Raw genomic sequence first — 27,298 nt, 5'->3', positions numbered from 1 at the left:
CATTATACCAATAGGGACCCAAATATGCACATATATGCACTGCACGCACACTTACTTACACACATTGTCATGCATGCACAGTGGCACGATTTTTAAATTCAGTGCAGTTCATAAAAAAAGCTGTAGTTGTAAAGAAAAAACCAAACAGTAAGGTTGGTTAAATAAATGGTGGAAACTCTAGGGCTCCAATGTTCGGCCTTCAGCTGATGAATTGTGAAATTGGTGGAATGCAGCCAATGCTAGCATGTCGCGCTTCCTCATTAGACATGCAAATGCCACTGTTGACATTTTCTCTCAGGGTGAAATAAATGCCTCTTTTCCCGCTCTCAATAAACCAATGAAAACAGAGCAGTTTAAAATCATAAATGTGTGCACACTACATTAATTACTATGTTGTGCGTGCACAATGTGCCCATGCATGGACTCACCGCAGCCTCATAAGTGAAGCCAAAGCTAGAGAAGCCAGATAGTGAGTTCACCTACATGAATAACATTTCTGGTTCAAAAACAAAACTAATCCTTGGTCAGTCTTTGTCCATTTACTGTTTACTTGGGGCTCTTGGGCTTGACCATGCTTTTGGCTTTTCACGGGACTGCCCGTCATGTGACTTTCCTGAAGGAGCTTGTGTAAATGGCTGTCTGACAGAAGCAACCATCCATAGACTGACTCCTGTTCTGAGCTTTGTTCTGACCCTCATTCTGTCTATAGTTTTCGATTAAAATGTAACAAATCTTTGTAGTTCTTCCAGTCAATCAGGTAGCTGGCCAGCCCTGATCAGTATCACTGGTTGCCAAGAAAGCCTCATTCAAAGAACAGTGAAGACAAAACCCCCAAAAAATCAGAGCTGAATATCAAATGGGCAGGTAGAATCCGTGTATCGACCATTGTTGAGATGTATGGTGGGAAAACGATTGCTTTGTGGGATATGAGTCCTGAATTCCCAAGTTGAGGAAATTATTGCTCAATGGAAGTCCTTTCTCTAAAATTAAAGAGTGTATCAGTGTCCTTATAAACTAAAAACTCCAGTCCGTGTATCTGTTATAGTCTTAGGCCTGGTCTACACTACGAGTTTAGGTAGACTTTAGCAGGGTTAAATCGAATTAAGCCTGGACACGTCCACACGACGAAGCCCTTTCTTTCGACTTAAAGGGCCCTTTAAACCGGTTTCTTTACTCTACCTCCGACGAGAGGATTAGCACTAAAATTGGCCTTTGTGGGTCGGATTTGGGGTGGTGTGGACGGAATTCGACTTTATTGGCCTCCGGGAGCTATCCCACAGTGCTTCATTGTGACCACTCTGGACAGCACTCTCAACTCAGATGCACTGACCAGGTAGACCGGAAAAGCCCCGCGAACTTTTGAATTTCATTTCCTGTTTGCCCAGCATGGAGAGCACAGGTGACTACGCAGAGCTCATCAGCACAGGTAACCATGATGGAGTCCCAGGATCGCAAAAGAGCTCCAGCATGGACAGAACGGGAGGTACGGGATCTGCTCGCCATATGGGGAGACGAATCAGTGCTAGCTGAACTCCGTAGCAGTAAACGAAATGGCAAAATATTAGAAAAGGTCTCAAAGGCCATGAAGGACAGAGGCCATAACAGGGACGCACAGCAGTGCCGCGTGAAAATTAAGGAGCTAAGGCAAGCCTACCACAAAGCCAGAGAGGCAAACGGAAGGTCTGGGGCAGAACCGCAAACATGCCGCTTCTACGCGGAGCTGCATGCCATTCTAGGGGGTGCAGCCACCACTACCCCAACCGTGTGCTTTCACTCCGTCAATGGAGAAACACGCAACAGGGAAGCAGGTTCGGGGTACGCGGAAGATGATGATGAAGACAATGAAGATAGCTCACAGCAAGGAAACGGGGAAACTGGTTTCCCCAATAGCCAGGATATGTTTATCACCCTGGACCTGGAACCAGTAACCCCCGAACTCACCCAAGGCGTGCTCCCAGACCCTGAGGGCACACAGGGGAACTCTGGTGAGTGTACCTTTGTAAATATTACACATGGTTTAAAAGCAAGCATGTTTAATGATTAATTTGCCCTGGCAATTGCGGCCAGTACAGCTACTGGAAAAGTCTGTTAATGTGTATGGGGATGGAGCGGAAATCCTCCAGGGACATCTCCAGAAAGCTCTCCTTCATGTACTCCCAAAGCCTTTGCAAAATGTTTCTGGGGAGGGCTGCCTTAGCCCGTTCACCATGGTAGGACACTTTACCACGCCAGGCCAGTTGCACGTAGTCTGGAATCATTGCATAACAAAGCATGGCATCATATGGTCCCGGTGTTTGCTGGCATGCAGACAACATCCATTCCTTATCTCTCTTTGTTATCCTCAGGAGAGTGATATCATTCACGGTCACCTGGTTGAAATGGGGTGATTTTATTAAGGGGGCATTCAGAGGTGCCCGTTCCTGATCGGCTGAACAGAAATGTTACCCGCTGTTAGCCACGCGGTGGGGGGGAGGGGTGAAGGGATCATTCCAGAGAATTGGGGGGGCGGGGGGCGAAGGGGGGTAGTTGGGTTTGTGCTGCATGTTAACCCGGAAACCCCAGCCCCTCCTTTTACATTGCAAACCCATTTTAAATGGCCAACCCAACGGGTCCTTGGTATGGGAAATGAGGGCGCTACTGTTTGAAACCATTCCCACATGTTATGAGGGTTAAAAAAGCCAGAAGACTGTGGCTTACCATGGCTGCCTGCAAGCCGAAATCTGTTGCTTGGCACCGCGTGAGTGATCTCTCACACCAAACCGGCAGGCCCTCAATATAAGAGGAAAAATGCGACCTTGTAACGAAAGCACATGTGCTGTGTAATGTGAACAGCAAAATTTAATGTGAAAGAGTGTACCCATTGTTCTCTAAAATGTGTCTTTTTTAACCACCTCTCCCTTGTCCTCCACCAGCTGCAAATGTTTCTCCTTCGCAGAGGCTAGCAAAGATTAGAAGGAGAAAACGGCGGATTTGGGATGATATGTTCACGGAACTCCAGATGTCCTCCCACGCTGAAAGAGCACAGCAGAATGCGTGGAGGCAGTCAATGTCAGACTACAGAAAAGCACAATATGAACGAGAGGAGAGGTGGCAGGCTGAATCGCGGGATGAACAGAGCAAGTGGTGGGCTGAAGATGATAGATGGCGTCAGCTTGCAGAGAGAAGGCAAGAGTCGATGCTCCGGCTGCTGGAGCATCAAACTGATATGCTCCAGTGTATGGTTGAGCTGCAGGAAAGGCAGCAGGAGCAGAGACCGCCGCTGCAGTCCCTGTGTAACCAACAGCCTTCCTCCCCAAGTCCCATTGCCTCCTCACCCAGATGCCCAAGAACACGGTGGGGGGGGGCCTCTGGCCACCCAGTCACTCCACCCCAGATGATTATCTGAGCATCGGAAGGCTGGCCTTCAATAAGTGTTAAAGTTTTAAAGTTTTAAACTGCAGTGTGTCCTTTTCCTTCCCTCCTCCCCCACCCCTCTTGGGCTACCTTGGCAGTTATCCCCCTAGTTGTGTGATGAATTAATAAAGAATGCATGAAGGTGAAGTAACAATGACTTTATTGCCTCTGCAAGCGGTGCTCGAAGGGGGGAGAGGAGGTGGGGTGGTTGGTTTACAGGGAAGTAGAGTGAACCAGGTGGTGGGGGGCAGAGGGTTCATCAAGGAGAAACAAACAGAAGTTTCACACCGTAGCCTGGCCAGTCACAAAACTCATTTTCAAAGCTTCTCTGATGTGCACCACGCCCTGCTGTACTCTTCTAACCGCCCTGGTGTCTGGCTGCGCATAATCAGCGGCCAGGCGATTTGCCTCAACCTCCCACCCCGCCATAAATGTCTCCCCTTTACTCTCTCACAGATATTGTGGAGCGCACAGCAAGCAGCAATAACAATGGGGATATTCTTTTCGCTGAGGTCTGAGTGAGTCAGTAAGCTGCGCCAGTGCACTTTTAAACATCCAAATGCACATTCCACCACCATTTGGCACTTGCTCAGCCTGTAGTTGAACAGGTCCTGACTACTGTCCAGGCTACCTGTGTACGGCTTCATGAGCCATGGCATTAAGGGGTAGGCTGGGTCCCCAAGGATCACAATAGGCATTTCAACATCCCCAATGGTTATTTTCTGATCCAGGAAGAAAGTCCCTTCCTCCAGCTTTTGAAACAGACCAGAGTGCCTGAAGACGCGAGCATCATGTACCTTTCCCGGCCATCCCACGTTGATGTTGGTGAAACATCCCTTGTGATCCACCAGGGCTTGCAGCAGCATTGAAAAGTACCCCTTGCGGTTTATGTACTCGGTGGCTTGGTGCTCCGGTGACAAGATAGGGATATGGGTTCCGTCTATCGCCCCCCACAGTTTGGGAATCCCATTGCAGAAAAGCCATCCACTATGGCCTGCACATTTCCTAGAGTCACTACCCTTGATATCAGCAGGTCTTTGATTGCTCTGGCAACTTGGATCACAGCAGCCCCCACAGTAGATTTACCCACTCCAAATTGATTCCCGACTGACCGGTAGCTGTCTGGCGTTGCAAGCTTCCACAGGGCTATCGCCACTCGCTTCTCAACTGTGAGGGCTGCTCTCATCCTGGTATTCTGGCACTTCAGGGCAGGGGAAAGCAAGTCAGAAAGTTCCATGAAAGTGCCCTTACGCATGCGAAAGTTTCGCAGCCACTGGGAATCGTCCCAGACCTGCAACACGATGCGGTCCCACCAGTCTGTGCTTGTTTCCCGGGCCCAGAATCGGCTTTCCACAGCATGAACCTGCCCCAGTAACACCATGATTTGCACATTGCTGGGGCCCGTACCTTGTGTGAGGGCTGTGTCCATGTCAATTTCCTCATCACTCTCGTTGCCGTGCTGCAATCGCCTCATCGGCTGGTCCTGGTTATGCTTTGGCATGTCCTGGCTCTGCATATACTCCAGGACAATGCGCGTGGTGTTCATAGTGCTCATAATTGCCGCGGTGATCTGAGCGGGCTCCATGATCCCAGTGCTATGGCATCTGGTCTGAAAAAAGGCGCTAAACTGACGGAGGGAGGGAGGGGCGACTGACGACATAGCGTACAGGTACAGGGAATTAAAATCAACAAAGGTAGCTGTGCATCAGGGAGAAACACAAACAACTGTCACACAGAATGGCCCCCCCAAAGATTGAACTCAAAACCCTGGGTTTAGCAGGCTGTTGATTTCACGGAGGGAGGGGGAAGCAAATGAATACATCTATTTTTTACATCTTAAGCTGGCAGCAGACGGTGCAGCATGACTGATAGCCCTCGGCATCTTCTGGGTGCTTGGCAGAAGATACTGTACTACGACTGCTAGCCATCATCGTCAAGACGGTTCAGTCGGACTGCCGGCAGGACTGAGTCTCCAGGAGACAAAGCATGTCTGCCCAGGTGTCTCTGATTGCACTGGAATACCACGATGACGGATATCAATCTTAATACACCATCTACTGCCAAAAGGCAAGGGGCTGCTGTTGTGTAGCAATGCAACCCCACGTCTGCCAGCACCCAGATAGCCGATGAAGGCTACCAGTTACTGCACCATCTACTGCCAAAAGGCAATTAGCTGCTGCTGTGTAGCAATGCAGTACCACGTCTGCCGGCACCCAGATGACATATGGTGACGGTGAGCTGAGCTGAGCGGGCTCCATGCTTGACGTGGTATGTTGTCTGCACAGTAACCCAGGTAAAAGGCGCGAATCAATTGTTTGCTGTTGCTCTGACGGAGGGGAGGGGCCTGATGGCATGTACCCAGAACCCCCCGCGACACTGTTTTGCATCATCAGGCATTGGGATCTCGACCCAGAATTCCAATGGGTGGCGGAGACTGCGGGAACTGTGGGATAGCTACCAACAGTGCAACGCTCCGGAAGTCGACGCTAGCCTCGGTACTGTGGACGCGGTCCGCCGGCTTCATGCACTTAGAGCATTTTATGTGGGGACACACACAATCGACTGTATAAAACCGATATCTATAAAACCGGCTTCTATAAATTTGATCTAATTTCGTAGTGTAGACATACCCTTAGTCTTTTTGCCTTAAATGTGCTACAGCTTCCTTTAACCTCTGCTGAGATTTCTCTGTTTTAGCTCTCAGTGTTAAGTGACCCTTTCAGCTCAACCATTAATTGCAACATTCACCTTGGTGACCTAGTTTCAAATTCATCTACTATAGGTAGGTGGCAAGTGACAGTGAAATGAGTTTGTTGGTGTCATCATAGTCCCTGGTGGACATTTGCTCACTTCACAAAACTACCACATGATTCGTCTCAATCTGCTCAGACAACCTTGTGTGTTACAGATCTAGTTCTGCCTTGGGTATTACAGGTCAAAATCAAGGTATCTTGGCAGAGTTTTTTGGGGGGCACGGGACTTGAATAGCAAAGGGTGTTGCAGGACAGAAATAAGCTGCTTTAGTGGCGCTGTATGCAGGAAGCTCCTGATTCTCACAAATACTTAGAACATTATAAAAAAAAATTACATTAGCAATGTAGTTCAACTGTTATACTTGCTTTGTCATGAAGTTCTGTGATACACTCTGTTCTTCTCATCCCCTGAGTGCATGTGAGATAAGTGTTACACATCCTGCAGTACAGTAAAGCACAGGAAAATGATACAATGGAAGTCTACAAGGCCTGGAACGTTGACATCTTCCTTTCCTTCCTAGGGTACAACTGTGCGTATGATAACGGCAATTGACCAGGACAAAGGACGGCCCAGGGGTATTGGATACACCATTGTCTCAGGTAAGTCATGTGGAGACCGTATCATGAGCCCATGGTTGGCGTATGTTGGAGGTGAGGGAGAATTGGCCTTCTAAAGAGTTTTCACCTACTCTGTCCAAACTTGAAAAACTATTTTTATTAAACTAACTACTTAATTGTGGTGTTATTGGTCTGTAGTCAGTTCTTTAATATCAAACATGGCTAATTACCAAAACCTACTGGAATAACTGAAATCTCTCTGTTTTCTGATGAGCCTCTTTTGCCTTCAGTGACGTCACAATCCATTGTTAGTGACGTCTCAATTCTCTTCAGTGGAAATAGTTATTTTGCCTACTTTTTGACAATGTTTTATATTGTGACCTTTCAGAGTTTAGTAACATGCAAGGTACATGCAGCATGACCGCTATATGCATTTCCATGTCCTCAGCACCGACTCTGCGCTGCTTGCTTTGTGCACCTTTGGATGCGTCTAGCTCATATGAGAATGCAGTTCACCGTTCTGGATGTATTCCACTGGCTCAAGGCTGTATGCAATTCACCTTATACAAAGTAGCAGGTCTGCAAGGGGCTTAGGAGAGCCCTTAGGCATTTGGCCATAATAGTGTTGCTTTTAGAGAGAGAATATATGTAATGGTGGACAGTGTGGTACATGGTTATTTTCATGAGTTAAGGATCACTGCATAACTTACAAGTGATGGAGTAAAACAAAAGTTTAAGTATGGTCATCACTAAGGAATAGTTCCATTTCATACTGCACCAAAAGGGATGTCTGCAGATGGTTAGGCATAAGCATTTTGTTATTGATACAGTTGCCATTTTATTGATATAGTTATGGAAATAGTGTGATGTATTACCTGCTGAATTACTGAGACCATTTTCTGCAACACCTAAATGTTCCCTAGTTATCTCCCATTAAAGTATTGGCCCAGCCCGGCAAGACTCTGCTTTACTTGTGAGATTACAGCACAAGCTGGTATGGCTACTTGCTATTTTTTCAATGAATTTAGTACTGGTGAAAGAAGCTGGATTAATGGTGTAAGAGCTGGCTTTCACCTCCCACCACCAGTCTCTCTTAACCCTACCTGTATGTGCCACATCAAAGGGTGAGGGAGTAATTCACACCCCCATACGTATTCTTCTTTCTCCTGGGGTTGCCATCACATTATGCCCTCAGTTCTTCTTCTCCTTGGTCAGTGGGCATTTCCCATGCTTCACTGGGACAATGGACCAGAAAACAACTCCTTGTGGGAGAGGTTTGCTTAATCTATGCCCTTTAATTGCTTCTTTGAAGTGATCTGTGTGAAATTCCCAAGCAATCTAAAACCACTTGAGTTATAGTAAAACTTGATTAATAAAGATAGAATCTGACTTCAGAAAAAACCTGAATGCAATTCTCCTTTCTGCATGGATTCCAGTAGCTCAAGGCTAAGATACATAGAGATAAGATACCTGCAACAGCTCCTCTAGATAGATACCATGCAGGTAGTTACAAGGAAATAATCATTATCTTCTGTTTACCATACATACATCCTTTCTCTTCAGCTTGACAATGACCCCTTTTGCAGACCTCTATTTGAGGGACATGGCCTTGCATCTCAGGTGTCCCATGTCGCCCTTCCTCTCTGGGATCCCAGCTCTTCATACTTTGTGATGCCTTTTAATAATGGTGGTTTGGACAAAATCCAGTGTCATATCAAGTTATGACTAGGGCTAGGTTACAGCAGCATTTCAGCAATGGAGTGTTTGAGCAGGTGTCTCCTCTTTGGTGAAATGTAACAATCTGTGTCCTCCATGCAATGACTATTGTACCCTGTGTCTGCTCAAAATTCCCACCCTCCCCTCCACATCTCACTCTGGAGTTACTTCAGAGTTTTCTTTCTCAAAGCCTAGTGTTTCAAATATGTCTTTGATATTGCCTGCACCTCAATCAGCCTGAAGGGTCAGGGTGGCTTGATCCTGGCTTTCATGTCTGTTGTCCCTGGCTGGAAGTTTTAGTCTGAATCCAGCTCAATCTACCTTTAAAGATACTGGGATTATACATTTGTATAATTCCCTTCTAACGTTTTTTTTCTGATATACATACAGTATGTATTAACTGACCGATTGATGCTGACCTGTCACATAGGGATATCAATCAGAGCAAATTGCAGTGGTGGGTTTTTTGTGATGTAGACACTGATTCACTGGGACCACAAAATCATTTCATAGAGGCCATCAAGCAACCTTCAGATGGCAAAGACTTTCTGCAACTGCTGACCTGTGCTGCATTCAAACCCATGACCTAGAAGTGAAAGGCTCTGTTATTCAATTACTCCTCTCCCAAGATCCATTCTGTAGGCTAATCCTCTGGAACGTCATTTTCTGAGTGCTGCTCAGTATATAGCTATCACCTTTAAATTTCTCTGCTGGCTTGGCTGTTGAGTTTGTCTTGGGATAAATGTGTATTCCCATTAATAATGACACTTGGTTTTCCCACTTGCAAAATTGTAGCTTTTGCCTGTGTTCCTAATTGACAGCTTTGCTGCTCCTATCCCTTTCATTCGTTCCTATGTGGCCCAGAGATGTCGGGGAGAGGGGCAGGTTCCTCCTCGGCCTTTTATGCACTAGACTTTTAGGGGAAATCTCCCCCTAGGGTTGGCAATGCTGGGAACACAAGTGTAAACAAAGCGCCGATGATCACAAGCATTTTTACCCATTTGATCTGTAGGCCTGCTCTAAGGAGCATTAGACTATGCGGTAGTAATATCCCCAATGCCCTGCCTACATTAGTGCTACTGCCTACATTCAGAGTCGCACTGGTAATATGGAACAATGGGAAACTTCCCAATAAATCTAGTGTAGACTCAGCCCTTCCATGATACTGCATGTTTTCACTGCTTTCGGCAACCTCTTATGCTCAGCTACATCATGCATGAGCAGAATTTCCAACAACATTTCTCTCTTTCCACACAGGTTGCCTTGTGCTTCTAAAATCAAGTTCCCTGAAGCATAGCTATGGATTGGCCTTGAAAAATCTTTAGGATTGAGGGAAATTTGTGGTGTGAACATGGCCTTTCTCATCCCTCTGACTTTTGGGGAGTATTCTGTAATTGCTGTCAGCCTAGAGCTCACTCTTCTTGCCAAAAGGCTGGACACTGACAAGACATGAACCCCACTTGGCCTGTTCCCTCTGCTCTGAGAGGTTCCCAAGCGATCTCATGTTCTTTGTTGTGGCCTGGTTTTCTCACCCATCCATTCTTTACTTTGAATTTTGATTGATTTTTATGTCACAGAAGAATTCTTAATAGCTTATGCCCCTCCTTCCCCTCAAGTGGATGATCCTTTTAAAAACAATACCATATGATATTAAAACAGTGTTATTCAATTATTAACCAATCAGGATGCTTTTACTATGTTATTAACCAATTGCAGTTGATAAAATAATACTTAGTCATTTTGCTGTGAGAATAATATATATAAACTAAATATTTCCCCTGTCATACTGTTTAAATATGAATCTACAGTACTATAGTAAATGGAACAATAAATTCACACTACTGTGGCTCTTTTGGGTAGTGTTGATTGCTAATTTGGCTCCTGAACCACTGAGGTGTCAGTATCACTGCTCTAGTCAGTGTGAAAGGGAACTAAGAACAGTATTACAGACCCATCTGGGAAGCCTAAATTTTAGCTTTGAAGAAATGTGATTTTTCATTTCACTTCACTTTTAGGTATTTTCCTTTAGCTTGTCAACTGCTATACAAAACAGACTGCCTAGATTTGAAATATTTTTCTGTCTGCTGGCCCAAATCTGCAAACCAAATGAGCATGCATGCATTTTACAGATCAGCTAAGTTTGCTCATGTTCACATCAGGCTCTCTACTCTATTAAAACCCCATGGCTGGTTTTTAAAAACAAGCAAACAATCCCCAAATTTCAGCCTTACACGTGCTATGTTTATACTTTTGTTTTATTCCTTTCTTACAAAGTAGCCGTTAACCTGTTTTGGGAATATGTTCCGTCACCTGGCTTGTGTAACTGTCTTGTCTGTGCAGGTCCAACCATTACCCAGTCAAGATATAGTGGGAATAAACCAAAAATGCGTGCGTGTGTGTGTTGTGAATTGACAGTCACAGTCAGACACAAAGACACTTGAATTTGCTTGAATATGCCAATAACTTAATCGCTGCCCATGGATCTGGGTGGGGGTGGGGGGGGGCAGCTACTGTCGGAGACAATCATTAAGAACACATCAAAGCCACAAGCGATTAAACTGTTTTGCATTTTTTGGGAAAGTCGAAAACACAGGAATTTAAAAATATTTTTGAAACTGTCCATCTGTCATCCCTCCTGATAACCTCAGCACTTTCCAGTATGGTAGTGTTGCTGAGGTCTGAGGAGCAGCACATTCATGGACAGATTAAGTGCCCAGTAAAAGAGAAGGATTTGAATTTAAAGGTATGTATGGAGCACCAGGCGAATGGATTGTCTAATGTATGCCAGAGAACAAGTTGAAGCATATTGGGCCTAATTCTAATCTCATTTACGCCGGTTTCAAATGGCATATCTTTAATTTTGCTCCTCATTTACCCCAGCGCAAAAGCAGAATCAGGTGTACCATGTTGAAACACAAAGCAATGAAGACTCCCAGTAATCCGTGTCCTGAGATGGGATAAAGGAATGTTGCTCCCTCACTCTGAGTCCCTCACTGCCTTTTCCTTAAACCAAAGATTTCCTGAAAACTGTATTCTGGGATAAAACCTCTAGGTTCCCTGCTTCTGCTTTTAACTGAGTTGTAGCCAATTACTGACGTGGTTTGTGTTCACAAACAACATCATGATTAAGCCTGGTTAGTAACCTCATCTGCTAACAGTGTTTCATCCATGCCAGAGACCAAGGCTAAGCTCACGGGAATTTATTACCAGCACAGCATGCTCTATTTGTGGACCTCCTAACAGTGCCTATGGAATGGGATTGGCCAGATTGTGACACCGCAGAGTGCATTGCCCCATGTGTTGCTGGTACTGCCCTATGTTCATGTCTTTGGGGCACTCTCTCTCCTGCTGACACATTAGGGGATAGTTACCCATATGTCTGCAGAATGCACTAATACAAACATAGTCAGGAAGTGTATGGTATGGCTGGGTGCACAAGTTTAGTTTTAATGGCAGAAAAGCTATGATGTGGCCACAGCCTGAACAGTTACTTGTAACTTGTTAAGAGGATGCTTCCTCTAGCCAGTTACAAAATCACAGTTGTAAATGACTAGCCCTCTGTCTGTTCCACTTAAGAGAAAGGTACTTTAAATTCATGATTCATTAAACTCATGCTGGCAGGTCAATTTAGGCTCAACATTTAAATTTTATAAAAATAAGCATGAACAGAAATGACTGACTTCTTTTGAATCAAGTCTCTTTAAAATTTCCATGCCAATAGTTTTTTTTTTTTTGAAGGAATACGTTACCTTCTCATGTTTTATATTCCAAACATTGAAACATTCTGTTAATGCATCCTTGCAAAATTCTACTCACACAAGGCGAATAGTTTTCTGGCAGTCAAATAAAACATCATTAATTCGTCATTATCCTTAATCATTATAGTAAAAGTCAATGAGTAGATTTTGTGCCTAGGCAGGTAAATTTTCATGACAATTTTGCAAAGCTGTATAACATATGGGTATCAGGAAGTTAATTGAATTAGCAAGTGACTGTAAGCAAAAGTGAAAATGAATAATAATAATTGCTAGCTAGCTCTTATACAGCACATCTCATCAGTAGATCTCAAGGTGCTTTACAAAAGAAGATAAACCTCACTATCTCCACTTGACAGATGGAGAAACCAAGGCACAGGGATGGGAAGTGACCTGTCCCAGGTCAACCAAAAGACTAGTGACAGAGCTGGGAATAGAACCCAGGTCTCCTGAGTGTGCTAGTGTCTAGGCAACACTATCTCTATTATCTACTAATTTAGTCTGTTTTTATTGTCCACACTGTGAAAGTACAGCAACAAGTAAATTGGATGTTTATCATTCTTTCCGTTTTAATAAGTTATGGTGTTAATATCACTGGGAAGGACATTTTAAAAAAAAATTCTGAATCGTAAGTTAACATTGTCCATTTCAGCCCCCCACCTCTGTTAGATGTGCATTAGATTGTTCTTCAGGATATACTGCAGACGCTCTTATTTATGCAGCTATCTACAAGCACAAGGTTCTCATGACAGGAAAACAATAAAACTACAAGATTAACCATATAAAATAAGTCTTAAGGTGTAATTATATACTGTTTGGTTACAAAGATATTGAAGTCTGAAATCATACAGAATCCAATGTTCTCATCCGTATGCCTTTTTTCTTGGTTGGCATAGCTGAGGAGTCCACTGTTTCCAGCTAGCTGGCTGGCTTGGCTACATACTAGTTTAAAGATTTCTTCCCTCAATGGAGAAATCCTTTTTTTAAATTTGTTTTTCCTGAGTCAATTAATATGCTTCTATCCATGAAAATAACTATTTTGACAATTTTTTTGACATTCAAATTTTAATGAATAATTTCATTGAAAAATCCAAATTTTAAAACTTTCTCTAAACTCTACACTTAACCAGTATGGAGATAGCAATATCAGAAGCCACCAAAGGCTTGTCTACACTAGGGCTTCCATTAGTGGAGCAGAACCATGGATAGCAATGATGGGAATTTTTCTGCATGTTTCCCTAGAGAGGTCATGGCTGTAGAATCAATATCATGAAAAAAATGTTGGAGAGGGGCAAGGAGACTGGCTGCAGGCTATTTTTCTTGGAATTCTGCATGTGGGGCTACACCTGTGCAGTGTAAGCTTTGCTGATGATTTTGCTTATATCCAACATTGTTCAGGGTAATACGGATCCCTGTGCATACTGTAAGTGGAATTAAATTAGGAAAAAACTGTCCTTTATCTAAGTCCACTCACTTCTCTCCTAACAAGCAATTAACACACATGAACTCAGAGTCAAAACCTTTCTTGATTCCGCACAACCGGGTCAACAGTACTAAAACCAAGAGAAAATAAATAACATCTGAGCCTGAAAGAACGAGAGAGAGCTTCTAGTAAGGAGCAGTGGTGAACATAATGATGGTTATGTGGGTACATGCCAGTTAACACTGAATGCCATCCAAAAATCAGACTGCAACCAGCCTTCTCACACTGCTGTACAGAATCTCTCCCTTATCGAAGTTCACTAACTGCCTTGGCAGGTTGGCGATGCTCAGCAGTTGAGGTCAGGGCTCCGTTTGAAGGACAGATCATTAATTCAGCAAACTAATCCACGACTCCTTTTGTGGCAGATTTATGGAGATAGCCTCTGTCCCGAGGACTCTGCCTCATCATCTTTCATTTTCCAGGCAAAGCAAGTGACTTGTTATATAACATGACATGTTCTAGATAAGACTTTTCATTTAGGGGAGCTCTCTGGGCTAAGGGTGATTGATTTCCTGGAACCATCCAGGGTGCACCAGGTAATGGGAAGGCAGCAAAACTAGTGTTTGGGTGTTCAGGGCCTCACTAGCCTCTAGAAAGAGAGAAACTAAAGTTGGCTGGACATTAGCTGATGCATTTACAACTCTCAGAATCCCATTGTGCCATTTTAACTATTGTTTCCCCCCCCCCCCACCATCCTGTTTTCAGCATCCTGTCCCCTGGGGGGAAGTGGGAGCAAGCAGCTCCAGTGTTCCAGACTGCAAGGCACCCAGTGACTGCTGCTGTCTATGGCTATGCAAGGCCACACAAGTGGGGCCCCCCATGGCCCGGGCACTGAGTGACCACCAATGTATTGGGGAAATGCTACTAGCGTGTGAGAACCAGAACTTTCATTGTTGGGGTAACCTGAGTCGTGTGGTGGGCAAGGTGAGAGATTCAGGATATGCCAGCTGAGGATCTGGCTCTATATTCTTGGTGTTTGACTCCAGGCTGTTCTACATCTTCACCACAGTACCTACCACGAGCTGAGTACTTCTTCCCTAATGTTTCAGATTGGCTTCTCTCTCCCACTGCCCCACTAACTGGACTCAGCTTTCACCTAAAGAACTTTTTTTTCTCCACCTGGGGATTGGTTGACAGTCTCTATTCATTCAGTTCTGAGCGTCCTCATCTGCTGTTCCACCAATGGGAGCCCTTCTCCCCCTATCCAGCAGCTCCTGGAATGACACAGTAGCTCAGGTGACACCACTGAGATGAAAAATGTCTATTGGTTTGCTAATAAGAAACTGGGACTGTTAGCAGAGTTGTGTAAGGAAATGCTCAGCACTGACACAGCTGGAGAATAATCCTGGGGTTTGGGACTCCAACAAAAAGCTGAACACTTTCATTTTCACCCAGAGTCTTTCTGGAAAAGGAAAGGCAGTTTTTGCAGGTGGAGAACTATCATCTTGCCTCAGAAAGTTGTTTTTGCTATAGAAATAGTGCAATTTCTCTGAAAAAAATTGGTTTCATGCAAATCTGACTTATACAGAACTCTGAGAACTGAAGCTGAGGGAAAGAGGTGCTGTATTTCAGAACAGAACCTCACCTACCAGTTCCTTACTTAGGAGCCAATTGTATGGTGCCGAGCACCCCTTGTTAGATATGGAGTACCTTTAACTACTCTTGAAGTCAGTGGGAATGGAGGTTGCTTAGTATTTTGCAGGATCAGGTCATTGGAGAGCAGCACATTTTCATACTAGCAGCTACTGAATCCACCTAAGATATGGTGATTTTAATGGCATTTTAACAGCAGGATTTTCATAATTAACTAGACACCAAAGGAACTTTGGTGATTCTCAAGCCATGATAGGCAAACTTAATGCCACCCCTCGCCCCCCCTATGTAAAACCCAAATCCAGTGACTTATGCATCAATGGGCATCTGTTTCAAATTGGGTCTTTCCTCACTTGCCTGCCGTGTGATGCCATGTGTATTTACAAGGGGTGAGAACTACAAAATTGGTTCCATTCTGCTACCCTAAAAGCATGTGGGATGGTAAATGCAAAAGTGCAGAGGCACAAGCATGTGTATGCTTGAACACCGTAAATCAGAATGAGGAAAGCCCATTCCCTCACCTGTATAGAATAACTTCCAGTGATTATGGGGGTAATGTCTAAATGGTGTATCTGATAAAAGTACCACTAGCATTTTGTGAAATCAGGTAAAGTGAAAAATCTACAGCACTCGGGACTAGTCCATATCCAGTGGAGAAGGACTTGGACAGTTGTGGTTTGGTGTATGCAAAACTCAATCATGTTTCCCCCTTTCAGGTGGCATTAAACAAATCATTCAGGTTTTGATGTTTCATTTATGGGCCTGCATCCTGAGTTGTGACTTGGAGCAATTGAGGAGGATGTGGTTGCTCCCCTCGTGTTGGGGCTGTTCTGTGCTGGGCCAGTCCCCCATCACAGGTGAGAGAGCTGTCTACAGGCTGCTAACTTACACTGGTTGCCAGGGACCCCAAGTAGTTGTTACAGCAATCTGGGATTCCTGGGGTGCAGGGATGAGTTAGTCAAGGCGCTCTTTCCCCCAGCCACATCCCCTGTACTGGCTGTAGAGGGAAGGGTAGCACAGAAGCCAGTATGGCAGCTCAGTGCTACCTGAGAATCCTTTTACACAGGGCAGATCCTCCTTTGACTGGTTAAGTGGGCTTTAGGGAGCTTTGGGCTGGTAGAACAGTTGAGGGGGAGGATCCAGTCTATGGTCTGTGGTGACATGGTATGTTTCCATCCTCCTTTGTAACATTATTAAGCTAAAATAATAACCTCCTTTTCCCCTTTGAATAACTTTGCTTGTGTTCTAAAATGGAGGGGGTGATAAATGAAAGGAGGGGGATAGCTTCCTTTTATGGACATCCAGCCAGCCAGTTAGCTGTAAAATCCCTCTTGGTTGCTGTTATCTACTTGCTTTACCTTTTAACCCTTAACCTAAAGGGTTAAAAAGCCCATAGGTAAAAAGAAGGGAGTAGGCACCTGACCAAAAGAGCCAATGGGAGGGCTAGAACTTTTTAAAATTGGGGGGGAAAACTTTCCCTTTGTCTGTTTGTTGTTGCTCTTGGGAGACAGGAGACGCAAAGCAGGAACTAGGCTGAACTATGATGTAGGAAGCTTTAAGCAAGGTACGGAGGAACCATGAGATCATACCTAGAGGTTGCTTATCTGAAACCCCGATATGTACTAAGTCAGGGAAGGTCTAGGAAGACGCGATTAGGGTTAATTCTTTTATTTCTTATTGGCTTGTGGATTCCTCGGTGCTAACCCCAGGTGCTTTTCTTTTGCTTGTAACCCTTAAGATGAACCTCAAGAGAGCTATCTTGATGCTTAATTTTTGAAAGAGGTTGTTTTTTTTTGTTTTTTTTTTTGTTTTTTTGTTTTTTTTGATCTAGAAAATAGCCTAAGTTCCAGATGTATTTTCTTGAATTTACCCTTTTCAAGAACAGGATTGAATTTTTGTGTCCCTAAGAGGTTTGTGCAATATGCTATTGCACAATTATTGCATATGTTGGTGGCAACAGCTGATTTCCTTTGTTTTTCTTTTTCAGCTCTTCCCCAGAGAGGGAAAGGGGGTGAAAGGGCTTGAGGGTACCCCACAGGAAGGAATTCCCAAGTGTGCATTTCTGGGTTCTCAAAAGGGGTTTTTTTACATTTGGGTGGTGGCAGCATCTACCCATCCAAGGTCAGAGAGAAGCTGTAACCTTGGGAGTTTAATATAAGCCTGGAGTGGTTAGTATTAATTTTTAGAATCCTTGCGGGCCCCTACCTTCTGCAGTCGAAGTGCCAGAGTGGGGAATCACCCTTGACAGAGAGGTCTGAAATAAATATGCAGAACCCAGACTACCAATGTTCATTGTGACTAGGAGAATGCAGTAAACCAGTTCTCAAACCTCCAACATCTGCCATTCAGCTAGTCAGCCCCCCCGGCTTGCTAAAATCAGGGATGGGTCCAGGTGACAATGTTTGGATCTAGACACTCCCTGCAAAAGGTTAATATTTAGGATTTGGGTTCCCCCCTGAGACATAGCCTCATTCAGGATCTGGATTGGAGCATCAGAACCAAACTGGCGGAAATCTCACAAGAATATTTCCCTCTCTTCTCTACATGCTTCGGTTCCTCCCTCCCATCATCCCATTTACCATCTCTTTATACATTTCCTCTTCTCCTGAGATCATCTGGGATATCGCATAACTGCTCCAGAACTTCATGAGGTCTTCTGGACTGGGGGGTTGTAAGTGTTCCTGACCCCTCCTCCTCTAAATGGCTGGATCTGACACCCTGCTGTGATTGCTAGGAAATTATAGAAGAGATGGGGGGGAGAGGGAGAGGGGGAAGCTGTAATGGGAATTGGGACTGTGTCAATCTCTGCTGGCCTATTGGGAAGACACCTACCACACACTCGGAAAACAGCTTGGAATGGTGTCCCTGTTTGGTAGTCTCCCTACACGTCTCAAAAGAGTAGCCAACTGTCTCCCCCCATCAGAGAGTGGAAGGAGTTGCAGGAGAATAAAGACCACTGTGCCCCATCTCTCTGATGATTGTTATGTGGAATGGAGGAAATCCAGGCCTGTGATGTGATGTCAGAGGGAGGTGGCCTTACGAGCAGAGGAAGGATATGTTGGAAACCAAAAAGATTGAACCTGCCCAGTTGAGACTTGGTTTTAAAGAGTCAAAGCCTGTAAGGTGGGCTTGATTCCAATTACCCAAATCAAGCCCATTTTCACAGGTTACTCAAGGCTTGACTTTTGAACCCAGGTCTCCACAGGTGAAAGTAAGTCCAACCTTGCCTGTTCCTAATTAATCCACCCCTTTTGCTCCTCCCTAGAAAAAAACCCTTTCACTTTGTTTTCAAGTTGATCTTAAAATAAAAAAAGCTGCACAGAACTTTTATCTTAATATCATATAGAGATGCAGGACTCTGGATGCACATACATAGGACCGACTTGTACTGTAAGGGTCAACACCAAAGAGTTAAATTAGACAGATGGATTCATAGGCTCTGGAAAAGCAGCAGCTACCAATGATGTCAAAGTGTCAATCTCCATGTGATTGACAAATTTCAGGTTCAGTGATGGATGGACAGCAGGGAGATTACACAAGGACAATCAATATGCCTTTCTCTGTACTTGAAGAGCCTTTGTAGAAGACAGTAGAAGAATGAGGCCCAGGGCTGCAGGGAGCTGGTGAGGCTTAGAGATTTTGTGAAACCTTTAGAACATTGTTTTTAAAGTTGATTTTTATGAAATTTGCTAAATTTTTGGGGAAAAAAACATTCCCCTCCCCTTTTAATTAACGCTGTTGTAATCTAAGGGAAGTGTGAATTAAAAAATATGATGCTGTGTTTGTCCAACTAAATAGAAGCCCTGGATACAGAAACAGTGTGGATATTGCTTGAAAGTAGTGCTTCCCCTGCTTCTTGTACTATTGAAGAATAATAGTTTTAAAATCATGCAGTAGCTCATGCAGCACCTTTCTCCAAAGGCAAATAGAACTCAAGCCCCCGTATTTTCCAGTTGTTGTGCAGGTTTTTAAGTCAGTCATTTAGCCAAATAATATCTCTCATCCCCAAATTAGGAGGTTGTTTAGCCTTCCTTTGGTAAATCCCACTATGCACCCATCTGCATCTTTAGGTGTCTCAATACCTTAAAAAATCTGCCCCCCCCCCACCCCGAGTCCCTAAACTGGACTTTAGAAGGGACAGCATGTCCTGGAAATAAGACCGATCAGTTTAATATATCCATTGTTGGTTGGCCTAAATTGTGCTGGCTTTTTCCCCATATTCAAATCACTCCAAATTACCAGTGTGTTAAAGTCTTCTCAAATTATACCTGCCAGGGAAGGACTTCCTATGTGATTTGTGTGGTCATAGACTCATAGACTTTAAGGTTAGAAGGGACCATTATGATCATCTAGTCTGACCTCCTGCATGATGCGGGCCACAAAGCCATCCCAACCCCTTTCCTTTGACTCTGCTGTTGAAGTCCCCAAATTCTGTGGTTTAGAGGCTTCAAGTAGCAGAGAATCCTCCAGCTAGCGACCCCCGCCCCATGCTGCAGAGGAAGGCAAAAAACCTCCAGGGCCTCTGCCAATCTACCCTGGAGGAAAATTCCTTCCCGACCCCAAATATGGCGATCAGTAGAACCCCGAGCATGTAGGCAAGATCAGAGCAGAACCTTTTTGTAGGAAGACCTGCTGATATGTAGAAATACACCTCACACCAAATTATTGATTGAAGGCTGTTTTTCCACACTGCCAAAGCAAGAGAATGTGACTGAGGGTGAGGTGATGGCTGATGCTCTGGCCCTAGTTTACTAGGTGGCTTGGGTGTTTCTCTGGTGCTGTGAACCAACAGGCTGTGTTGTTACTTTGGCATCTTACTTTGGCCTGCTGTCAATCCAGGAACAATCATAGTAAATACGGCTTTTATAATAGCTGCTTTCATTTCAAAGTGCTTCCCCAGCAAATAGGCTTCAGTAATTAAAACTATAAGTCAGCATTAGTTTGGGAAACGACTGAAAAGAGTGTGAAAGGGGCTGGTAGGCTTTTTTGGAGGGAGAAGTGGGGCTGAAGTCTGCATCTAGAAAGGGGTTTGGTGTTGGCATAGGGCCAGTTGATTGCAAGTTTAATGGGAAATAATACCAGGCAGTACCCCACACTTTTTTATTGAATATATCACAACTACTCTACCAGGAATTGAAGAACTTAGAAAAGGAGACACACTGAGTGACGAAAAAGAGGAGTGTGTGCACACCATCTGGACTGGAGAGAGGCTGCACTTTTTCAGTAGTCAAGGCAGAGAGCTACGTTAAAATGTTTTTTTTTTTTCCCCTTCCCTAAAGAATTTTGAGTCTAAATTGTGTGAAGTTATATTGTACTAGGTGGGCAAGATGCAAATAATTACACAGTGACCCAAAGAGAAATAATCATCATTCCATCTGACATTTTAAAAGTTAGATCCCTCAGTAGAGAGTTGGGATGTTGGATTCTGGCTTTTTTGTTATTTTTATTTAAAAACAACACACATGCAGAAGAAACATTTAAAATATTGAAGACTGAATCACAGTGGGATTGCAATGTCTGTATATGTTTCAGGGGACTACGAAAAATAGAAGAGTTCTTATGTTTTTACTCAGGCCTTGACTGGAAGAGTTTCCAGAAAGATAGCAAGGAAGTGGATTTATTTATGTTAAAAATGTATCCAAAGAAGCAATGACAAAGGTAGAAATGCCATCTGGGGGTTATGTTGAGTCAAATGGCCCCCTGTATGGCTTCTGATGTCAGCAGGAAGCAGCTGTTGGGTATGTGGAAGTGAAACCCATCCATAAGTCCCTGTATGGGAGTATGTTTGCTGCCAGAGGTGGGGAATGAGGGATATTTTGTGAACCTCAGAAGTCCAGTGCAGAAACAATCTGCATAAAAATCCCCCCCGCAGTTTAATGTGTGTGTTTCTTTTGTATACGGGGTTGTGAAAATTCATGCTATAAACTCCAGTCAAGCTATAAATGCATGAAAGTCCAAATGTACAAGGAACATGCTCTCTTTGGGACTATATTTGCCTTCTGCTCCCTGTTTACTTGGATGAAGCCCTCTGCAAGTTAAACAGGAGGCTAAATAAAAGGGTGAAATGAACATTTATGAGTTATGTCATCCTTCGGGAATGAGAGAAAATTGTGTTGTACTGAGAGGGAAATAGAACAGAACTGAATGGAATCTTGTGTTGTATCACTACAAAGTGGTGTGAATATTTCTCATTAAATTTTTTCTTACTGTTAAAATGTGGTTGAAACAAGTTTGAACTGGTTAATACTTTCTTATACCACACTGGTGTACTCTTTCATAATCTCTTATATTAGCATCACACACATCATGGTGACTGCCACCGGCAGAGGACACAAACAGCCCATTGTAAAAGGTAATATTTTATTTGTACCCAAGTTCTGCAAGTTCATTCATGATGATAATTTCTCAGGGAACTTTCAGGCTTCTGGACTGAGCAAATGAGTACAACTTTCTGGCAATAGGTTTTCATTGCATTCAGTTCATGGAATCATGGAGGATAGAGGAGGAGAAAGATCTATTTGGTCTTGATTCTTAAAATCTTTTAGATGCATATTTGGATATGTAAGCCTACCATATTGAACGATGCCTCTAATGAAATGCCACCCATTAAGGTGTTGTTTCAAAACAATGATGTCACAACCGTAGTCAATCCATGAGTGCTATGTTGTCATCTCTCCCTGAAGTAACACCTTTGAGGGGTTGTACTATACTTATCATGCTGTTATGTGTACCCGTGTTGGGGAGGAAGAGTGGATACCTCCATATAGAGTTGTCCACAAATTTCACAAACCTATCTCCAGATAAAGCAAAAGTGACTACAGGGAAAGGCAAAAAAAGTCTCCTGAGACGACATAATTAATGTAACAGTCTCAAGATTTCTTCATCCACTCTGGATGCCAGCAGTCTAGATTTTGCATGAAAGCGTGTAAATGTGATACCCAAGATTGCAAAGCAGGTCCAGGGTCCAAAGCCATGCTGGTTATTTACCTTCAGTTCTAGACATCAGCTGAATTCTAATGTGTGCTTGTAAAAGAATATTGTGGTTTGGGATTCAGAATCCTTGAATATGATTGGCACAGGGTGGCTGGCCTGTTTAAATGAAGTAGCTCCTGTGCAAGAACAGGTGCTCTCAGTTTAGCCAGTTAAGAGAGCGTGAAAGCACATGGGACTATAAAGAATCAGGCTGTCAATAAGGAGGGCAGAGCAATAGGAGCTTCCTAGTGAGAGTTCCCTGGGAGGCAAGACAGTGGGAACCCGCTGAGGAAAAAGGGCCTTCAGGGATAAAGCCCTGGGATGTGGTGTTTAGTGAAAAAGACAAGGAAGAACCTGCACCAGGCCCTGAAGCAGGAAGGACTGAGAGCGGCAAAGGGGAAAATCTCCTGAGAGCTGTAGCTTAAGAAGGGTTGTTTGTGTTTTTCCTACATTTGGAAAATAAAACTCTGCCTGGAAAGACACCCTGGGTTTGTCACTAGGTCCTTTGTGGGCTGGGGAACAGCCAGCACCTTACAATGATAAACTAGGGTTGGGACTACAATTTTGTCACAGAGGTTATGGTGGTCATGGAAATCGTGAATGTGGATAAAGTCCATGAAATTGGGCTCCCCCTGCTTTGGAAATGGCTGGGGAAATGCATTTGATTAGGAGTGGAATTGCACCCTTGTGACTGGGTCACAGTGCCTCTCCGGCTTGGCCCCTTGTCTCCATTTATGGAGTGATGGCAGGGCCAAACCTGAGTGGTACTGTGCCCTTGTGTTCTAGGCACCTGTGGACTCACCTTTCAGCACCCCCACTCTACTCTTGTATATGTTGAGTACTGAAAACTACATTATTTGGTGACCTTTCTGTGACTTATAGGTTTTTTCTTCCACACCTCTGCTGTGAAATTTGTTAAAAATTTCCATTCCAAAATCATCGCCTCAACTATGATTAGCTCAGAAATCCAATATCTTTAGAATCTATGGACTTTATTCTTCTCTCCAATATATGACTGCAGCTCCTATTAATTTTAATGGGAATTGTGTCTGTATATCAGATGGTAGAATTGGTCCTTGTGTGTACCTGTGACTGTACAAGGTACATTTTACCTGTGCTTGTTGCAAGGAAGGGTTATTCTTTTTAGAAACCACAAGATTAGAAATTGTGGATCTGTTGTGTTAGAACAGGTGAATTAACTCTCCCTCAGACAAGGTACCAAAATTGCTGGTTCTAGAAGAGTGTGTGTGTTGGGGGGGTTTCTACAGAATTCCCAATCTAGAGTTGAGTGCCATGGCAGGAATCAGTGTTTCTAGAAACAAGCAGTAATCTGATTCTAGATCAAGGAGAACACATGCTTTTTTCTAGAACTGGAGATGATGAATTTATAATCTCTGTTCCTGAGGGTGTAGTATATGAAATAAAGAACACAATGTAATCCTCTTCCCTTCGGAAATGTCTTGTTTCCTTCAAAACTGAGTGGGGGCAGAGACCGAGGAATGCTCTTACTGATAGGTTATGGATGTGTTGATGAAGACAGAAGAGAAGCTGCCCTGAAGCACTTGTCTCCATATTGCATGGGGGCAAAAACTCAAGGTGAAAAGCAGTGAGGTGGTCAAAGCAGCTGATGGACTATTTATATAATGATAACTGTGTCTGTTGCCGACTCTATGAACCACATCCAACAGCATCTATTTCAGTGCAGAGGAGCCCTGACGGAGCACATTTTGATTAATAAATTATCTAGCACAAGGAGTGTGATGGGTTCCCCTTTCACATCTCATGAAAGTCATTCACTCCAAGTTCAGTGGCTCGGCAAGTCTCCACCATTCGGACAATGCATCTCTCAGCCACAAATGTCCCTTCACAGGGGGACTGTTGGAGCGTTCATCTAGGCATAGAGGGTTGGACAGTGCTGGCTCAGAGGCAGTACTTAATTAAAGATGGAGAGGAGCCAAATCTTTCTCTGTGTGCATAATTTGAAAAGTAATGAGCTATCAATAGCAAAGGAGGCGGGGAGGAGACTTCAATATCTTTCTCCTTTTTCTGGAGTCAGCCCCGTATTTTTAAATAGCATCTTTAAACTGAGAGAGTCAGCAGAAGGTATTAAAAATCATGGTCCTTACCTACAAAATCCCACTTTATATCATTGTTTCTCCAAAATGGCATCTATACCAAGACCCATTCTTCACAATGAGACCAGAAGAGACCTGAAATTTTGCTATTGTGATATAGCCCTGCTGCTCCTGATCTGGCTTCCTTCCTGCTCTTTTCTCTTCATCTCACTTTTCCTCATCCCAGGTGATGAAAGGAACTCATGAGTTGGATAGGATTTATAACTGACAATACCCAAAGGTGACTTATATTTTAACCAGATTGACCTGATCCTTGTTCTTGTCTTTTTAAATCTCCATACCCTACCGGAAAAATTCTTATAGACCAAGAAAAACAAAATGATACATGAAGGATTTAGTAGCAATGGTGCTGATTGCATATATCTGTCTAAGGTATTATGTGTTTGCAGTGTTGTAGCTGTGTTGGTCCCAGGATATTAGAGGGACAAGGTTGGTGAGGTAATATCTTTTATTGGACCAACTTCTATTGGTGAGAGAGACAAGCTTTCGAGCTACACAGACCTGAAGAAGAGTTCTGTGTAGCTTGAAAGCTTGTCTCTTTCACCAATAGAAGTTGGTCCAATAAAAGATATTACCTCACCCACCTTGACTCTCTAAGGTACTATATGGTTCTCATTACCATTGTATTTGTGGGCCTCTTAGTCTTTTAATGTATTTATCCTCACATCTGCCTGATGAGGTAGGGAAGTACTATCCTCCCCATTGTACAGATGGGGAACCGATGCACAGAGAGAATAAATGACTTGCTCCAGATCACACAGGGAAGCCGGTGCCAGAGCAGGGAGCTGACCTTGGTTCTTTTGAAGCTCACTCCAGTTAAAATGCGTATGTTGAAAAGTTAGCACGTGGTCTGGGCTTTGGAAAAGTGGGCAGGGCTCACTCTAGGTTTTGAAGGCCCTCTTATGAAATCTTGTGTCATGCCTCAGACAGACTGCCATGGAACCCACGGAGAGATTTAGTACAGTTTTATTTACTATGGAAGTCTGTCTCTTCTGTTCATGCACGTCCCTTTTTCTTCTATAACTTAATGCATCTTTTCTTCCCTGTCTTTCAGTGTCTCTATTTGCCTATTTTACACTTTTTAAATTTCAATATATTATTTTCTGTAACTATTTTATTTTTCAGATTCTTCATTCCACCCTGAGCTATTTTACCACCACTTCTTCAAAATATATGTTTTTTTAAATCTTACACTCCGTTTTAATTCTTGCTCCAACCTCTTTGACCACCCTTCCTTTTATTCCTCTTTGCCTCTTACCTCAACTGGATCCCCTAGATTTCCTCTCACTGCTTTGCTCTCCCCTCCGAGCCATTCAGTCTGCCCTCCTGGGCTGTACTCTGCTCCACCCCTGACCTCTTCCAGGTCAGCGGGTTTTCATTTGTGTTTCAGTGTAGGGGAGGAAGAAAGGGAGGTGCCCTTCCCAGGAGGGGTAAGGATCTCTGTTGCCCACCAGGAGTATAAGAATCCCGTTCAGTCTTTTGCTGAAGGACCCATCAGTTCCTGAAATTTGCCAGCTCAGTCTGACTGAGCCAGAATCGCTCCTGCCTATGATAGATGCTCTGCTCACAGGCAGAATGAGCAGTTTCTTATTATGAGCTCTCCAGCACTTTGCAGGGAAAGCAGCTGGGTGGCTGTCAGGCTCATTTCAAAGTGCTAATGGTACTGGGGGCTTTGGTCCTTCTCAGGTTTTGTTTCTTCCTGTTTCTGTTTAGTCCAGAGTTAGACCTAGGCCAGCACTCCTGATTCATTCCTAGGTGCAGCCATGGGAGAGCACAAGCCAGAGAGTGGGTTTGAAGACCCCTTGCAGAACTGATGTGTCAGAGATTAGATAGCAGCTCTTTTTTCAAAAGTTCTTCATAGCTTTGGAACAGACTATCTCATAGCTAGTGGAAATGTGTTAATAGTGAACCTGCTACCTGTTAAAAGCAACAGAGGGTCTTGTGGCACCTTTAAGACTAACAGAAGTATTGGGAGCATAAGCTTTCGTGGGTAAGAACCTCACTTCTTCAGATGCAAGTAATGGAAATCTCCAGAGGCAGGTATAAATCAGTATGGAGATAACGAGGTTAGTTCAATCAGGGAGAGTGAAGTGCTCTGCTAGCAGTTGATGTGTGGACACCAAGGGAGGAGAAACTTCTTCTGTAGTTGGATAGCCATTCACAGTCTTTGTTTAATCCTGATCTGATGGTGTCAAATTTGCAAATGAACTGGAGCTCAGCAGTTTCTCTTTGGAGCCTGGTCCTGAAGTTTTTTTGCTGTAAGATGGCTACCTTTACATCTGCTATTGTGTGGCCAGGGAGGTTGAAGTGTTCTCCTACAGGTTTTTGTATATTGCCATTCCTGATATCTGACTTGTGTCCATTTATCCTCTTGCGTAGTGACTGTCCAGTTTGGCCAATGTACATAGCAGAGGGGCATTGCTGGCATATGATGGCATATATAACATTGGTGGACGTGCAGGTGGATGAGCCAGTGATGTTGTAGCTGATCTGGTTAGGTCCTGTGATGGTGTTGCTGGTGTAGATATGTGGGCAGAGTTGACATCGAGGTTTGTCATCTTACAGCAAAAAAAACTTCAGGACCAGACTCCAAAGAGAAACTGCTGAGCTCCAGTTCATTTGCAAATTTGACACCATCAGATCAGGATTAAACAAAGACTGTGAATGGCTATCCAACTACAGAAGCAGTTTCTCCTCCCTTGGTGTCCACACCTCAACTGCTAGCAGAGCACCTCACCCTCCCTGATTGAACTAACCTCGTTATCTCCATGCTGATTTATACCTGCCTCTCGAGATTTCCATTACTTGCATCTGAAGAAGTGAGGTTCTTACCCACGAAAGCTTATGCTCCCAATACTTCGGTTAGTCTTAAAGGTGCCACAAGACCCTCTGTTGCTTTTTACAGATTCAGACTAACACAGCTACCCCTCTGATACCTGC

At 43.9% G+C, this 27,298-nt stretch overlaps 1 protein-coding gene across 1 annotated transcript in view; it reads left to right on the top strand.

The window, feature by feature from the left end:
* The window catches only part of CDH23 (cadherin related 23), a 516,293-nt gene that overhangs the window by 226,901 nt on the left and 262,094 nt on the right, over window positions 1-27,298 (top strand). The window contains exon 9 of the mRNA XM_054034015.1: window positions 6,668-6,746. Coding sequence (XP_053889990.1) covers window positions 6,668-6,746 — 79 coding nt within the window. The remainder of the gene's footprint in view (window positions 1-6,667; window positions 6,747-27,298) is intronic.

The sequence above is a fragment of the Malaclemys terrapin genome, chromosome 7, assembly GCF_027887155.1.
Source record: "Malaclemys terrapin pileata isolate rMalTer1 chromosome 7, rMalTer1.hap1, whole genome shotgun sequence".
In the NCBI taxonomy this organism is placed as follows: Eukaryota; Metazoa; Chordata; order Testudines; family Emydidae; genus Malaclemys; species Malaclemys terrapin.
Note: the sequence above shows the minus strand (reverse complement) of the source record. Positions and strands in the feature narration are given on the sequence as shown.